This window comes from Ischnura elegans, chromosome 2, assembly GCF_921293095.1.
Source record: "Ischnura elegans chromosome 2, ioIscEleg1.1, whole genome shotgun sequence".
In the NCBI taxonomy this organism is placed as follows: Eukaryota; Metazoa; Arthropoda; class Insecta; order Odonata; family Coenagrionidae; genus Ischnura; species Ischnura elegans.
Window position 1 is genome coordinate 60,756,608 of NC_060247.1, and position 17,121 is coordinate 60,773,728.

Below are 17,121 nucleotides of genomic sequence, written 5' to 3' on the forward strand. Positions count from 1 at the left end.
ATGTGATATAGTGGATGGCATGCGTTTTAGGGACTCTTGTGGCGTTATAATGTCAGGGTACTCCAGCTGCTGCAGCTCCGCCCACAGCAATAATAAATACGATCGGGAGTTTCATTGCGGTGCCCTTTCATTGGCCTTCAACCGGGAAAACCCAATCGCGTGTAACCGTAAGAATCTCTGAATACTGGTGAACCTTGTACCTTGGGAAGCATCTCTCATTTCTTTGAATTACCCAAAAATTTCCTGTATGGCTTTCAGTAGAACTAGTAAAATCCTTAGGAATTCCACTTAACTTCGATGGATACAGATAACTCTACGAATAATTTTGCAGAGAAAGTGAGATGAAATGAAAGGCATGATTAGAATGGTGACAGCTTTTGTGGTTTCCGTGAAATAGTTTAGGCATTTTTGGACGAAGAGCGTTAGCAGGGTGTCCGGTGACTGGGAAAACCGGGAGAATCGGGAATTATGCGTGAAATTTTTAGTCCCTGGAATTATGCATGAATTATTAATGAATTTTTGCACCTATATGGAATTTCAAAATCTTATATTTCAAATTCATTTCACATAAAATTTTGCCTGTTCAATGTCCATTTTCTAGCCTGAAATGTGTTTGTCGTAATTGTAATTTCAGTAGTTTACTAGAATTTTTACCGCCACATCGAAACGTGGAATGTCAGACAAGACAACAGAATGTCTCGAAGTGCCAAGTGAGACATTCATAAATTAAGTGTAAAATTTCTATTATTTAGTGCATGTCTTTAAATAAGGAACGTAAAATAATACATGAATATGATATTATTTAAAAGTATTGAAGTACTTTCGAATGTTTTAAAATTCTTATCTATCGCAGTAATCACGTAAGATTAACCTGGGACTTTGTAAAATTTCCCTGGAAAACCTGGCATTATACATACATTTTTCTTCTTTAATTGGCCGGACACCCTGGGTAGGAATTTTTTTTTAGGACCTCCATTTAGTGTTTTTTGGCAGGAATAGCAAATTTTATTTTGAAAGAGAAAATAAAACAGTGGATTAAAATGAAAACCCGAGGCATTAGCGTGAGGAGTAAACAACATAATCCCGGCAGAAATCGCCTCAAGGTGCTGTTCCTATTAAATGCTTCATGCGAATGGTATGGGAATGGATTTGGCCTATGATTGAGGAGGAGTACCCTTACCTATGGTTCGCCTACCTCTTTCAACTTTCTCTCCCTCTCTCTCTCATCCACCAGTCCCACACCGTAACGCGGTAACGCGATCCCCGTCCATTTCCCATCTGCCAACACTCCATTTTTGTCTCCCTCGCTTTCCTCGCTATTCCCGGCCGGCGTGTTGACTAGCCCGTCGCTTCCACGTACAGCTCGTACAGGGATCACTTTCTTTGGTTTGTTTACGTAATTAAGAATGCCTGGCGCGAAGTCTACAAGGAACTAAGGCAAGAAAAATGTCTATAGGTGAGGGAATGCATACCTTATCATAGCGTGTATAAGGCTGACGTGTGTGTTAATAGCCTCGTAACCTCTTGAGTTCTTAAGCCGTAGAATCAACCTTATGGACCAACTTTATCTTCTAAAACTTAACAAGATTGTATAAAAGACAAATTTCTTTCTTCCCTCGAATGATTTATTTTTTATGCCACTCGTTCAAAACAGGTCCACCCAATTAGTCGCAAAATCGCGGATAAAATAATTAGGCTGCATTAATGTAAAAAAACTTTAGCGATAGTGGCAAGGGAATTGTTTTCAAAGCGGAATGTATTTACAAATCATCCTAGCGTATTTTGTGTTTAGTGATGATATAATTGGAAATTTTTTCTATTAAAAAGTGTTTTTTGTGTATGGAAGCTCACTTCCCGCAAACCCCACCTTTAAAACCTTGTTTTTCAGCATGCTCTTTTGGTATTTCGGATCGAATTTTATCCTTGAGGTACAGTTTTCCTCGTCAATAATTTTTCCTGGCCTTCGCTGTTATTTGGATCCTCCCATATGGGGTGCGCACATTGCTCACCTATGAAGCCTCTGCGTTTAAAAGCCAAGTGCCATTGGTGCGTGCACCGTTTGGAAAATGTCACGAAAGTGGTAATATTTTTAAAAGTAGTTGATATTTGGAACGCGCGATGGTGGAGGTCGGCTGGGCCATTTATTTTTTTTGGTTAAGGGCAGTGTGGTCAAAAGACGAAAGTTTGCAAGATGCGGAAAAACTAAGTTTGAATAGCGTAAAAAGTGCGTTTAATGTTAATGTCAAGTTCTTCATTCTCATTTAAGTTTGAGGATTGGGCTTTAGAATAATAACGTAAAAATGTAACGGCAGTAAAAATTTTAAAATAACATACATTAATGCATTTGGATTGTGCTGCTAGCTCTTCTTGCCTTCTGCCAATTAGAATTTTGGCCTGCTAATGACAGACCAAAAGGGCACCCGTAAACTCTGGGGGGGCGGGCAAGGGAGTTGGAGAGTTACGTGGACGCAGAAGTATGTGTGTGATTTCGGAAAAGGGAGGGAGCTTCTCCTGTGCCCCTTGTCTGAATCTTCCCTTACGTATAATAGAATTGTCTCTAATGCAACGATGCTAAAAAACAATTAAGTGTGATTGGATGAACGCATAGCTTGGTTTGCAGAGTTACTTTATTGATAAATTTTCTGAGCAGCTGAGAAAAAATATGATGAGAATTACAGTTGGTGAGGATTAATTGACTGAAAATTTTTCGTATATTGTTAAATATTGTTCGCCCTATAATTATGTATATGTTGGGCGAACGTTAAACATAATAAATAAAAAAAGAAAAAATCGGTGATTTTATTCGGCGATTTGCGACATGGAAAAAAACTGAGTAGTGTATTATAATCAAAATATTGATTTGATGTAATGGTGTTTTTCATTTTGACAAATAAAATAGGAATTTTCTTAAATCGGTAGTTGCCGTAGATCTTGAACATCCTCGATAGATTTGTTTACTCCCGTCATGTATTAAGGCCTGGTTACACGATACATTAACACGTACGGGTTAATGTCTAAATGTATGAACGCAAGAATGAACGCCAAAATGCACCGAATAACCACCCAACTTGTGCGAATGCATGAACGGAAAATAGAACCTGTTCTAATTTGGTTCATGCATTCGTACATGTTCCGTTCCGGTCCACCAAAATCATTCACGCAAACGTACATTAACTTGTACGTGTTAATGTACTGTGTAACCAGGCCTTTAGAACCAGCCCGGTTAAAGGTTTCTAAAATATAATATAGAAGAGCTCTTGGAGAGATTACTTTAGTTACCTTTAGCCCAAATAAAATTAAACGTATTTATACTTTTGTTACCAACGAGGAATTAAACTAATATCTTTACTGGGTGAGAAATTATTACTTTCATGACATGGCCGATCCGCTTTTTCAGTTCGCATTCAGTTGTTGTACCCGTTGAATCTGTGGGATGGAGTCAGAATTTTTGCTCGGGAATCTCTTTTTGCAACTAAATACGGAAACAAAGAAAACTTTCCCATCGCCTGGGGAATTTAGATCTCGCAACCTATTGCCCGCTAAGAGTGCGTCTTCCTGGTCAGGAGATTCATGCAATGCGAATGGAGGCACTGAGCACTTACTGCTATTACTTGAACAGAAGGCTACGCAGCGACTCTCATTTAATCTTAATTGTATCATGGTTGAAGTAAGTTGATATGAGCTTATGCATTAGGCCTTTGTTTTATGTGGGAATCTGGAATAAAGGAGTCTTCTTCCTGTGTAGAAGAGCTCTCTGCATAGTAATTTGACTTGTAATTTGCGTATGTACTCATGTGGAAAGGTAATAATTTAAGTACCCTCCGATTTTTATGAATATCACTACAGATAACGGTCACGTGGGGTACCGTTAAGCCACTTACAATAAAAAAATACTAGTGAGATCGGTAGACTCTTCGCCATTGCTCACTATCATTAAATTTGAAACATTATATCGTATTCAATTTTTTACCAAGTTTATACTCGGATTAAAATTATTCATTTTATTATATATATTTGCGACCATGTGTAGGCGAATTTGTTTAATGAAGATGCTTTATTTTTAAGTGGACCTTCATAAATCCTGAATTGAGCCGGAACAGGAATTTGGTTTAATACTAGTACTATTTCCCATGACTTTCTTATTAATCCGTGTTGAAGGTAGTTATAGTGTTATTTAACTTCTTCAATTTCTCCAAGTTTTAGTTTCTCTTGATAATGCTTTAAGGCAAAGATAGTTTTAACAATAATTTTATTATATGGTTGGGAGCACTCAGTAAGCGCACTAAAGCACTTACTGTAGTGACACTTTTCTTATGGATTCTTCGAGGCAGTTGATTCCTCAATTTTACTATTAAACTTTGTATTAAAAATTTAATTAAATTTTCAAGAATAATATCTATCGATGGATTAAAATCCCTCTTTGAGAGAAAATATTTTGAGGAGGATAGTGTCCATCTATTTTATAACGGTAGGTATTGTAGAAATATTTTTATTTTCTTGGCATAAGTTGGGATATAAACGGGTGCAAATGATCCCTGATTGTATTAGACCTTTTCTTGACGGAATGAAGTGGAATATGGGAATCTTCGAATCCAGTGCTTTTGCACTCAAAATCTCTCATTGGGGTTATGAAATGGCGAGGGGTTCAAACTGCCAGAAATATTTGGGATCTAAGACTTCAAGTGTACATCCTTCAATACTCCGTAAAATGTACCTTCTCTCCAATGGATCCCCACCTAGAAATATTTTTCTGGCTACGGCTATGATAGTTTGCTCAACTAGTTTTGAATAAGCTCCATGCGATTTAGTTTTTGGGCTCTCTTGGGTGAAATTCCGTTCTTAATTCCGCTGGAAGTTGAATGTCGCTGTTTTATTTCCTTCAATTTAAATAACCAACCGTCAACTGTTTTTGACTGCTATTTGTTTCTAGCTGGTTTTCGTTTACAGAATGAAGTAAAAACTATTTTGATCGAAGGCCCAGTAATCATAAAATGCGAATGAAATTTAAAATAATAAAAATAAATCCTCGCGGCTGATAGTGAGCTTTAAGCTACCGAGTGCGTCCACCGGGTTGGGGATGGTTGGTCAACCTCTAGATATAGAGGTTAGCTGCGATATAAGCGAGTTTACTTGTTAATAAGCAGTCGTGGACAAAAAGCGGCGGCATTCCGAGATGGTATGGGTGTATCCCTTGGCAAAGTAGGCCATTTAAATGATACATTAAGCCTGTGAAGTCGCCGTGACTAGGCGACGGGAATCCGCAAAGAATTATGCCTCCAGTGGCGCCGACTCCATGGGGCCTGAGAGGGCCCGGCCCCCCCCCAAAAATTCGTTACGGAGGCGAGGAAAAAATGTTAAGGCTTGTCCATTTTCCCCGGAGTGTCCAGATATCGATATTCGAGTGATCAGGGTTCTAATGTTGATCATATGACTCTTCTAAAATCCTTAAAAACTTAAAATTCACTACTTATAAAATTTACTGGGGCAAGGTCCACGGTTTTGGCCCCCCCAATATTTTTTGTAAGTCGGCACCCTTGTATGCCTCACATCATCCGGAGGAGAGGGCAGCAGCTCTTCTTCATATGAGTGAAGGTGGAGACCACGGTGGTCAGTACAGCGACACTCATTTCGCTGGAGGCGTGGTAACATTTAATTTAACGGCTGTGGTACTGCGATGTGGAAGGCAAGAGGAAACCACTACATTATTATCCCGAGGAGTCGTAGCTACTCCAACTTTAAATAATCAGATATGATGCAATTCTCTCAGGTAAAACGTTCCGGAGGTAAACTAGTCCCCCATTCGGATCTCTGGGCGGGGACTATCCGAAAGGGTACATGGGTGATCTGTCATAAAGTTAAGAGGATAGGTACATGGAACGTGAGATCACTTAGGACCTGTGGTAAACTAGAAAATCTTAAGGTGTAAATGCAAAGATTGAATTTCGACGTGCTAGTAATCAGCGAAATAAAGTGGCCTGAGGGTAGAGGCTTTTAGAGTGGAAGCTATAGGATTATACACACAGGATATTCAAAGTGTAATTCTGGGGTTGGGATAATGTTCAGAAAGAGCGCCGGAATGCGTGTGAAAAGCTTCCTACAGTACAATGAAATTATAATAATATAATGAAATTAAGGGAGAGGAAAAAGTATTTAAAAAAAGCCATGGATCACGTATGAAGTCCTAGACATCATTGAAGAACGCAAAAAGTAAAATAATGCGAGTACTGAGGAAGAACAGGCTTACTACAAGAGAATAAGGTACGAGATTTGCCGCAAAGCGAGAGCAGCTAGAGAAGCTTGAATGAGGAACATGTGCGAGGACGTGAAAAATACCCTCATACAAGGGAGAGTGGAAGCGGCCTTTAGAATAGTGAGGAACCATTTCTGGGAACGAAGCATAAAATGTAATATCATAGGGGACAACTATGGAACTATTTGAATTGAAAACTAAAAAAAAAGGCGAAAGATGGAAGGAATACGTGAATGAATTATACAACGGAAGCAAACTTAGCTCAAAAATTATCGAAGAGGAAAGTGAAGTAGAAAAGGATGACATGGAAGCAAGCATCCTAAGATTGGAATTTGACCCTGCAATAAGATACCTGTGAAAAAATAAGGCTCAAGACATAGATGGCATTCCAGCAGAGCTAATAAAAAATGCTGGAGATAAGTTCTTAACCAAACTGTGTAAAACTCTGCGATATGTACGCAACAGGAGACTTACCTAGTGACTTCGAGAAGAACATCATCATTCCCATACCCAAAAAGAAGAGAGCAGAGAAATGCAAATACTTTAGGACCATGAGCCTGACGACACATGCGTCGAAGATTCCGACAAGAATCATTTACAGGAGAATAGAACGAAGAGCAGAAGAATTCCTGGATGAGGACCAATTCGGACGTAGGAAAAGTAAGGACGCAAGGGAAGCAATGTTGGCTCTTAGGCTGCTCATAGAGAAGAGAATGAAGAAGAACAAACTGACTTTCATAGCATTTGTCGATTTAGAGAAGGCATTTGATAACGTGGAATGGGTTTCAATGCTTAGAATTCTGAAAGAAATCGGAGTGCTCTACAATGATCGTAGAATTGTTCATAGTTGGTATAAAAACCAAGTAGCTGTAATCAAATGTGGACCCAACTGTGCTGAAGCAAGAATAAGAAAAAGGGTGAGGCAAGGATGTACACTTTCCCCCATAATTTTTAATGTTTACATGGAGAAAGGCATCAATGAAATCTAGGAAAAGGCTATAGGTGTCAATATCCACGAAGAAAACATTAGTATGCTGCGATTAGCTGACGACATGGCAATCATAGCCGAGACAGAAAGATTTGAAGAAAAAACTGACAAATATGGAAAGGAAAATGGTCGGATATCAGCTGAAAATCAACAAAAAGAATATTACGATATTATAGAATGCAGCAAAAGGGAGGAGGCTAAAACAAACATCAACCTAGGGAGGCATAAGCTTGAAGAGGTGAAAGAGTTTTCCTACCTGGGAAGCCGCATTACCAACGATGAACGAAGCAAAAAAGAAATAGTCAGTAGAATAGCGCTGGCAAAGAGGGCTTTCTACAAAAAGAAGAATCTTCTTACAGCTGAGAATACAAGCATAAAAGTAAGGTAACAATTCATCAGGTGCTATTTACGGAGTATGTTTCTCTATGGAAGCGAGGCTTGGAAGTTGATAGCAGCAAAGAAGTCAAGAGTGGAAGCATTCGAAATGTGGTGCTACCGAAGAATGATGAAGATAAAATGGATTGACCGTGTTAGTAACGAGGAAGTGCTAAGAAGAGTGGGAGGAAAGAGAAGCCTCCTAAAACCTTAAGCAGAAGACGGGATAACTTAGTTACCCACATTTTGAGGCAACACGGCCTGATGAAGACTAACGTAGAAGGACAGGTGGAAGGGAAGAAGGGCAAGGGAGTCCCCGAATGAGTTACATAGGACAGGTTATAAAGGTTTTAAAAGAGAAGAAATTCGTAACTATAAAAAGGCTAGTAGCGGATAGCAGAGAGGAATGGAGAGCTACGTCAAACTAATCTTAGGGTTTTTAACTAATGATGATGATGGAAAATGAATCACAAATTTAGTTAATATTTGTGTTAATTCATTAATTATGGCATTTTGGTATTCTGGGATGTAACTCTCAATAACAGGGTATTCACTACAATGTTAATTGTGAAATGAACAAATTATCCTCGTGAATATTTATGTTGAGTTGGAAGATAGAGATAGATGTAAGTTTTAGTAAATACGCTATTGATATGCATCACGCAGAGACTAATCCGTGTGAAAGTTCTCGTCCGAGAAGGGGAAAAACTAACGCTTGCATCTTAAACCAGTGAAATGAGCTAAGAAAATTTATTTAAATGGCATTAACAGCAACGTATGTAGGCTCTCGCCATATTGGAAATACACCGCATTCAACCGGTATATCCAAAAAGGGTATTAAGCGTATGAAAATTCAGGTATTCGGAATTTAAAGACGTGAGCCGCTTCTGTGAGTTGTGGAATGTGTTTTGATGCCCATAAGTGGGTGCAGATGCTCTGATTCCGGCAGCAGTGACCTCTGACTTATTCACATTGGCAGTAAGACCCCTTATGCTCCACCAGATGACGCAGAAGGCTATTTCTCAAACGGCCTTGTCGATCAGTTTTAGAAAAAAAAGATTAAATAGAAGATGATAGTATTATGCCGTCTCTACTATTTAAAAGGTATTTTATAAGGATGGATTTAGTCAAAAATGGAAATTGCAAGAATTATCAGTGAACCGCATCAATGTATGTAGCTATCCAAGAAATTTCTAAAATTAAGCGCGGCATACATTGGCTCATCATTTCTATGATTTTTTGTATTTTGATCTGTTGATAAATAGCTTAGCGTGCTTAGCATCTAAGTTCCGTTTGCGCAGAAAATTTTGCAGTATGCCCACAATTTTACTCCGCTAGTCGAGCGGAGTATTTCACTTCAGAGAACTTATCACTTAACCGTGCGATCGAGCGTATATTGATTCGATTTTTTGTTGTAACACTTGTTTAAAACCTGCGCCAACATCATAGGATTTTCAGAGTATATTGAAGAAATCCTTTAAAGTGTCTACTCTAAATACCCTAAAATTTCAAGATAATTGCGTAAGTAATACGTCAGGAAATTAGACCAGTCGAGCGGAGTATTTCACTTCAGAGAACCTATCACTTACCGTGCGATCGAGCGTATATTGATTCGATTTTTTGTTGTAACACTTGTTTAAAACCTGCGCCAACATCATATGATATTCAGAGTATATTGAAGAAATCCTTTAAAATGTCTACTCTAAATACCCTAAAATTTCAAGATAATTGCGTAAGTAATACGTCAGGAAATTAGACCAGTCGAGTAGGAGTGACACACCTCATTATGTGGTCTTTAATTTAAATGGGAGCAAGTGGAAATCATAAGTGATAAGCATGCATTATATCAAATTCAAGGTTGTTGGGGGTATTATTAGCCCTAAATACAGATTACAATTCAGAGATTACAATGAAGGTGCCCAAGAGTTATAATACGTACCTACGCTACCTTTATCGTTTTTACCTTTCATTAGGGTTTCGTCGTATTGAAATGGTTTATAATCTTTAAAACGGTTCAATTTTGAGGTTGCATGCGCACTGAACTAATGGTAAGTTCAAGAAAATAGACTTATGTCCAGAGTTAAATGTTTAATTATCTCGTGGACTCGTGGAAAGGAATCGGTTGATGGTGGGAGTTAGATGCAGGAAGAGGAAGAAGACGGAAGAGAAACTTCATGACTGGGCACGGATGGCTGAAGGACAGGAAATTGTGGATGCTGAGGAGATACGCCACAGCAGCGGGGGTGCTGTATAAGGAAAGATTTTGCCTGTATAGGTAACAGGAATGTGAAACTATTTCGTGTCAAAATCATCAGGATTCTTACAATGCATTTCGAGTACCTATGCCTTTGAACGGTAGGCTCCAGTCTAATTACAAAAATTATTATTCAAACATACGCCTTATAGCATTTTTCTGTGTAGGACGGCAGTCGGCAGGGGTAGCTCAAGTCGATCAGCGTCCAACACTACTTCGCTTAACTTACCCCTGCTAATAATTACTTGCCGTCACTATTAGTTGACAGCTTTTGTTCCTTATTTGCCTTATTTGGGAAAAAATTATGCACTAGCGTTATGGAAGTTACATCCACGTAAGCAGAAATTCGTATAATTTATGTGCTCTTAAATTTAGTTTTTTGTGCTCTTAGTTGTGTGTTCTAACTACTATTAAAAATGAATAAAAATATAAAGGCCACCAATTCGCTTTCAATCAGTCTCAGAATCGAACAAGCACCAAATATAGATTTTGGTTCGGAGATTAGAATGAAGATGCCCAAAAGTTATGAAAAATATCTGCCTTACCTTTTTCCGTTTTACATTTAATTAGGGTTTCCGTCGGATTGAAATGATCTATAATGTGTAAATAGTTGAATTTTTAGTAAGTATACAATAATCTTTAATGTTTCCCCTATCAGCTATCTGCCAGTAATTGTCCGGGACTTTGGCATGTTAAGAGTACTCGTTAATTCCTCTTGACCGGTCTTTTTTCGCGATGAATCACTCGTTAAGAATTTATGCTATTACCTTTAAATATTACAAATATTTGGAGTTAACTTTGTCAACTGTTGTCTGTATCTCAAATTTGAACATTTAACATCAGGTTTTTATAATGTAAGCTGTTAATTTTTCATATTTGAAATGCAGACAAATATTGACAAAATTCCTCTATACTTCAATACCCTGAAAATTTCAAAGTAATAACCTTTTGTTGTAAGTTTTGAACTAGATTTCGTCACGAACAAAAACGATCAGTCGGAAGAGAGAAAGGTGAATCATCTTAATGTGATGGTATTGCGCGTATATTTTCTTGTTTAATTTCTCCTGAATACGTGTTATGACTTTATATTGAATTGTGGTGTTGTCATAATTAATGTTAGCGTGTAAAATTTGCAATAAAATATGTCCTTGCCTTGGATTTGAGGATGTTTGCTTTTTTAACTCTAATTGTAAGTACTAATGGAGAAATATTAAGTAATATTTTATTGAATCAGCCCTGGTTATCTTCAGCGTAATATTCAGCTCATTAATCATTGCAATGAGGGTCTAGAAAATGCTCTTTTTGACGTATTTTAATTAATCGTATGTGATGTCCCTAGTTTATCAGCCGGAACTTACAAGAATGAAATTTGAAATTTTGAACTATCGCTTCATATTGCAAATTTAACGGCATTTCAAAGCATTGAAAATTTTAAACCTTAGAGAGAGCGTGAAGAAATGCCTGACTTTGTATTGGTAGTATTGTGGACCGTGTTTCTCACTCTTGCAATGTTCTCGTGAGAAAATACCTTGCAGTGTTGTGCCTAATTATGGCAAAGCTTTACATACGAGTCGTTGGACCAGGGTTTAGATCGAACGTACATTGCGGCTTCACGTATGGAGGCCGAATCAACTTGTACCTGATCGTTTTTTTTTACCGTCGCTCCGGCTCTTAACTCTTTCAGAAAAAAGAGAAAGCGGTTGAATGAAGAACTTTTCGCAAAAAAGCAAATTTTTTTGCTACAAGTACTAATATGGAATCTTTTTTTCCTTTTTGAAGATAGCGGAAACTGCCGAAGCCATTTCATTGATGGTCTTGGTACTCGTTTCTTCGGTAATGGAGACGCCAAATTATGACCAAAAAAAGTCTAAAATACGGATTGGAATGTAAACTCTGTGGTTAAGATGACTTCGACAGCATTTATTTGCTCGTTGAAAATCAGGAAATTATGGCTTCAGCGTAATTTTGTACATCATGATAGCATTGTGTTCCTAATTATCAAGCCTAGCATGAATTAGTTTAATGTGATAAGCTTGTTCTACAATTAAAATAATTTAACATATAGCCGTTGCAAGCAGATAAGTATTTAAGTTTGCATTACAAGTTTAACGCCAATGTGTGAGGAGAGGAGAAAGGGATCAATATTTTCAGGCAAAATATTACGAATAAAAGCTTTTTGCTCTGAAGTTGAGGTATTCATGTGATAATCTTGTTCTACATTTGAAATAATTTAGTATACAGCCGTTCAAGCATATAAGTATTTGATTTTACATTACAAGTTTAACGCTTAAGTCTGAGGAAAGAAGAAAGGGATCAATATTTTCAGGAAAATATTTCGAATAAAAGCTTTTTGCACTGAGGTTGAGGTATTCATGCGGTTAAACATTATATGTACGGTAAAAAACAAGGATATTATGGAGCACAGTGCGAGCTATTGAGTTATGACTACGATTTATTTAATCCCTTTACTCCTTTATTGACCCTGAATACGGTATGTTAAAATTTACAATGTAAGATGAGATCACCACGCAAAGGATAAGATAGCTTTGAATTAATGCGGTTTCAAGTATTTTATAAAAATGTGATTTTCATCAAACTATCCGTATAATTTAAAAAATACTTCTCACGAAAAATTACAATTTTAAATGAGATGCAGCTGAGCCTAATCAGTTTTTAGGTACCCAATCATCTCTGTTAAAAATATGGCAACACATTGTCGTGTTGAGGATAATGTTTATGCGTAGCTCAATATTTTATGCATAGGAGGTAGGTTTTTATGCCATTTTTAAATACACAGTCAAAAGTCTTGTGGATTGGTTTGTCAATGAAGACTGGGTTGGCGGTAATAAAAGAATTTTATTAATCATAAAAAAATAAGTTCAAAACAATAAAAATATGGCATGCTTACTCTAGAAATCCCCAATGAGCTCTTCCTCTTATAAAAAACTTCTGAAAGAATTTTAGAACAAAAATTTTGAGGGTGACTTTCTCATTTATAAAATGAAATTTTATTCACAGCATTGCACCAGTAACAGCATTCTGAAGTCAAGAAGTTGATTAGGCCGCCAGCATCATCCAAATCGCGAAGAGTTCTCTGCCACTTGCCGCAGGAAGGAACTCTACGTGAGGATATTTGGCCAGCGAGGCTTTGGCCGCTCGAAGGAATAATTTGAGTGTTGGAGGCTTCGCGCCGTTTTATTTTTTTTCCACTTTATACTGCTCAGGCCATGCGCATCCACCGATGGCACGCCAGCTGGTTCCATCCTTGGGGGACGACTTCTCGCGTGCTTTGTGGCTGTTGGCATTCATTTTCTGGTGAGCAATTTATGTTATGCTTCTTCTGGCATTTGAACCGCAAATTCTCGTAAAGTTGAAGTCTCGGATGGAATATACTCGAGAGCGCTCGTAATGGCTTCGCAGTAACCAGAAGATGATATCCCAACTTTCAAAATTTTTATAATGATGATTGGCGGCAATTACCAAAGTAAATATTCATAAATATATTTTATTGAAATAGCGATTATTTTTCTTCTTCGTGAGCATTAAATTTATTGGAAATAAAATTCCAATAATGATAAACAACGTGAAAACAAATACTAAGTCGTAGTCAGCCAATCAAACCGATCCATCCCGTGATCTGTTTTTTTTTTGCCTTTTCAATCTTGATCTCACACACAGAAGCCGATGCGCGCTCTTGTTTGTATATCCTCTGAGGTTGAGATGTGTTTGAGTGAAGGTGCATTGAGGACGTCGAGGTAATGGTCACACCACCGCCCGTTGAAGTCTCCGGGGAGGGCGGGCGATCAGTGGTATCCGAATCCACCGGCGTACTTGCCGAAGGGGAATGGGTGGGCGAATCCAGCCGCGAGCACGGGCCGCGCTACGGGGTGGGACATGACGTAGCTCTGGTAGTGGGCGTAGGAGGTGGCTGCGGGCTTAGCGATGACAGGTGCATGGTAGACCGGAGCGTGGTAGACTGGGGCGTGGTAGACCGGTGCGTGGTAGGCTGGAGCGTGATAGAACGGTGCGTGGTAATAGGGCTCGTGGAAGTCGAGGTAGCCTCGCTTGTCCCGGACTGCTTGGGCCAATGCAATCGTGGCCAGGCAGATGAGAATCTGAAATACATTAAGAGGGGGCAGTATTAAAATTTAGTAGATTTGTTTATCAGAAGCCCTCTCATCGTCTGATAATGAGGATAGGGAAAAGTTTCACAGTTTTAATGTCACATTCAAATATTTTATTTTCATTCAAGTTATTAATAAAATCAGCATCGGTATGGTGCTCTATTATCGGGAACAACACGATAAGAATAAAGTGATCATGGCTCCGAAGAGACCATTCTGGTGAAAAATGATTTATAAATGTGAGAAATTCCATAAACCGGATCCTTTTTATGAAGTAAACATATATTTCATTCACTTTGAATGAAGAATTATTCACTTAAGAAAACATGAGAAAATAAGGAAAAACTTTATAAATATGGATATAATCATGAAGTATAAAGGAAACATTTTAATTTAAAGAACTTGTGATGCTATGACCAGTAAAGAAATAATGACGAAACCTCAAGGAAAAGTCTCATTTGAAGCTGCTTGATCGATTAATTGCTATCAATTGATTCATTTATGTTTTAGGAATAGATAGAGTGCATTGTTAGTAATTTACTTTAAATACGTCTATGTTTAAGTTAACACGGGTGATGCTGAATTATATACACAGGTAAAATTCTGACCCTATTGAATTAAGGTTTGAATAGTGGCTTCAAAATTTATGAACCTAATTTGTAAGCTAGGGTGATTTTCTCATTGTGCATCTTTATTCGTCTTTGTAGAGGTAAGCACTTCTGTCGTGTTTTTTGTAGTGCCGGCGAAGAAATTCGATGCTCGGTCTTCGGTCTTCTCGGTCATTCAAGATTATTTATTATCTTTGACTTATAGGGTGCATTTGTGTTTTATGGAGGTTATTATGGTGGAGAGATGTCTTTGATTACAAAGTGAAGGTTAAAAGATTTTAAGTGTAAGTTTTTGCAAAGTCAAGTGTAAACTATTTTTTGACGTGGTCCTATTAAATTGGCCGTTTCAAGACCAATAAGCAGGATCAGGGCTCACCGAGGATTAATTATAGGTTGCTTTGATGGGAGCCAACATAAAGGCTATATTTCTAAGTCTATTGCTCAAGTCAACCCTTGGCGTGCTGTAAACGGGCTTAGTTTATTAAAAGGTGAGAGTACAGTGGACAGATAGGAGTGTGCAGCGATGCTAATGTATCCGGAACAACTGGAGTCACTCCAAATTTCGCTAAAAGTTTCCGAGTTGGCGAGCAAATGTCGCGTAGGAATGAGAATTAAAATCCGAGCAAACTCGAGAGTGGCTCTTTGACCGTGGTAAATAACCAGAGAACGAGGGCGTTTAGGGATTCTCCCTCGGCTCTTCACCCACATTGGTGTTCGCTTGGCGTCGTATGATTTTCCATCTACGGATCAGCCAACGCGGCGAGGCGAAGCCGTCCGAGAGGAAACTTTTTACTGCTTCTTAGACGCCGGCCGAAGCATGCGACAGCGTTGTGCAGCTCTTATGTCGTAAGCGAATTTCCCCGTGTTCCACCATCATCTGGTTAAGGTGGTTAAGGGTCATGTGCCTTGGCTCCTTTTCTGTCATCAGCTCTACTTCACCCGCTCCTTTTTTATATCCCAGGTGGCAGTCCCCTATTTTGCTTTGAGATGAAGATGAGCATAGGTGTGACGTCCTTGCTTGGCAGTGAGGCGCAGAAAAAATTAGTAACTTCGCTGATGGGCAGACGGGATTGTCTAATGGGGGATACTAGTTTTGACGATGCTGGCATTAATTACCATTTGCGGCGTATTCCTTTTACTTTTTTATTCATCTACACTCAGGGGAATATCGTTTCCGTAACGTGAGATGATGGCAGGCGTATGCGGTTGATAGGATATAGTCATAGTGCAATGCATATGGGTCACAATTGCACGGTCTTGTCGCTCAAGCCCAACGCGGAGCAGGTCATTGGCCGCTTGCTCATTCAGGTGGATGTTACCATCCACATTAAAGTATTATGCTTATGTTTGTGGCGTGATCGCTTTAGAGGAGCGGTGAAATGTGGCAAAGGCACCCTGATATTCGAAACCTAGTTGAATACCAGCTTTTTGTGCGCAAGTAACTAACATAAATTCTTGTGGTCAACTCAATGTCGAGGATATGGTACATTAGCACATTGTATTGACGAATAATTAGGTCATAATTATGCAGCTGCAATACTGGGATTGCTCTTTATGTGTTTTTAATGTAATCTTATCTTAATTTTACCTCATATTCTGGGTTTACGAGTTGATAAATTTTTAAATTCATTATAATTGCGTGCATGCGGATTTTTCGAAGGTAAACTCTTCGTCTCAGTTTGGTTATTGGTTAGAATTGATGGGTAAATATATTGGTTAGAATTGATGAGTAAATATATTGGTTAGAATTGAAAAAGTATCAAAATCCGATAGCGGTTTTCTGCCTCCATTCCAGTATTTGGCGAAAATTATGTGACGTATTGTTACTCATGATACGTATTACTAAAAACTACAAATTTCCTGATGCCCCGACCCTCATTTCTGCAATCCAGTCATTAGAGCCTACATCAATTCACTGAAATGGTCTTTTTTTGCTTCGATAATTAAAGGACTGTTGATGTGAAATAGCTGGTAATGTTTGTAATTATGGAGAGAATGAGGGTCAAATACTGAGATGAAATTAAATTTTAAAGTTATACAATCATGAAATACTCTTAGAGAATAACGTAAGTGACGAATCTAGTGTTCGAATTATAGTACTTATATATTTATTTAAATTGATGCACTCACCTGGAACTTCATGATGGAATTGACTTGGGCTCTGACGGGAGTTGCTACTCAGCTCTTGAACTCTCTGATGCTTACTGATTCTTTCAAACATCTTGGCAGCATTTATATAGGGAATATTTTTTCCTTGGTTTGACTGTTACTTTGTGATTTCTGTCATTTCCGCCTTGTTATTCAATAGCCGAAGTTTTCCGATTCCCTGTGCACCAAGTGTCTCTTTCAGTTGCTCCATAGTTCCCGCTTTACAAAAAGGTAATCAGGACAGCTCTCGAATCGGTTTGAACCGTGGGCTCGGGGCGCTGGAAGAAGACTCCTTATGCGGAGTTGCGGGTAATGGTCCGCCATCGCCCTAGAAGGGACTAGGAAGGGAGCGAAGAATTTTTTTCCGGAGTCGT

General features: G+C 38.5%; 1 protein-coding gene across 1 annotated transcript; it reads right to left on the minus strand.

Annotated features, from left to right (window-relative positions):
* Positions 1 to 12,703: 12,703 nt before the first annotated feature.
* On the minus strand, positions 12,704 to 16,811 carry LOC124174074 (repetitive proline-rich cell wall protein 1-like). Its single transcript, XM_046553209.1, has 2 exons — positions 16,730 to 16,811; positions 12,704 to 13,982 (listed from the first exon to the last, which is right to left on the minus strand). The coding sequence occupies exons 1-2, from the start codon at positions 16,739 to 16,741 to the stop codon at positions 13,671 to 13,673; spliced, it is 324 nt and encodes a 107-aa protein (XP_046409165.1). The 5' UTR covers positions 16,742 to 16,811; the 3' UTR covers positions 12,704 to 13,670.
* Between the last annotated feature and the right edge of the window lie 310 nt (positions 16,812 to 17,121).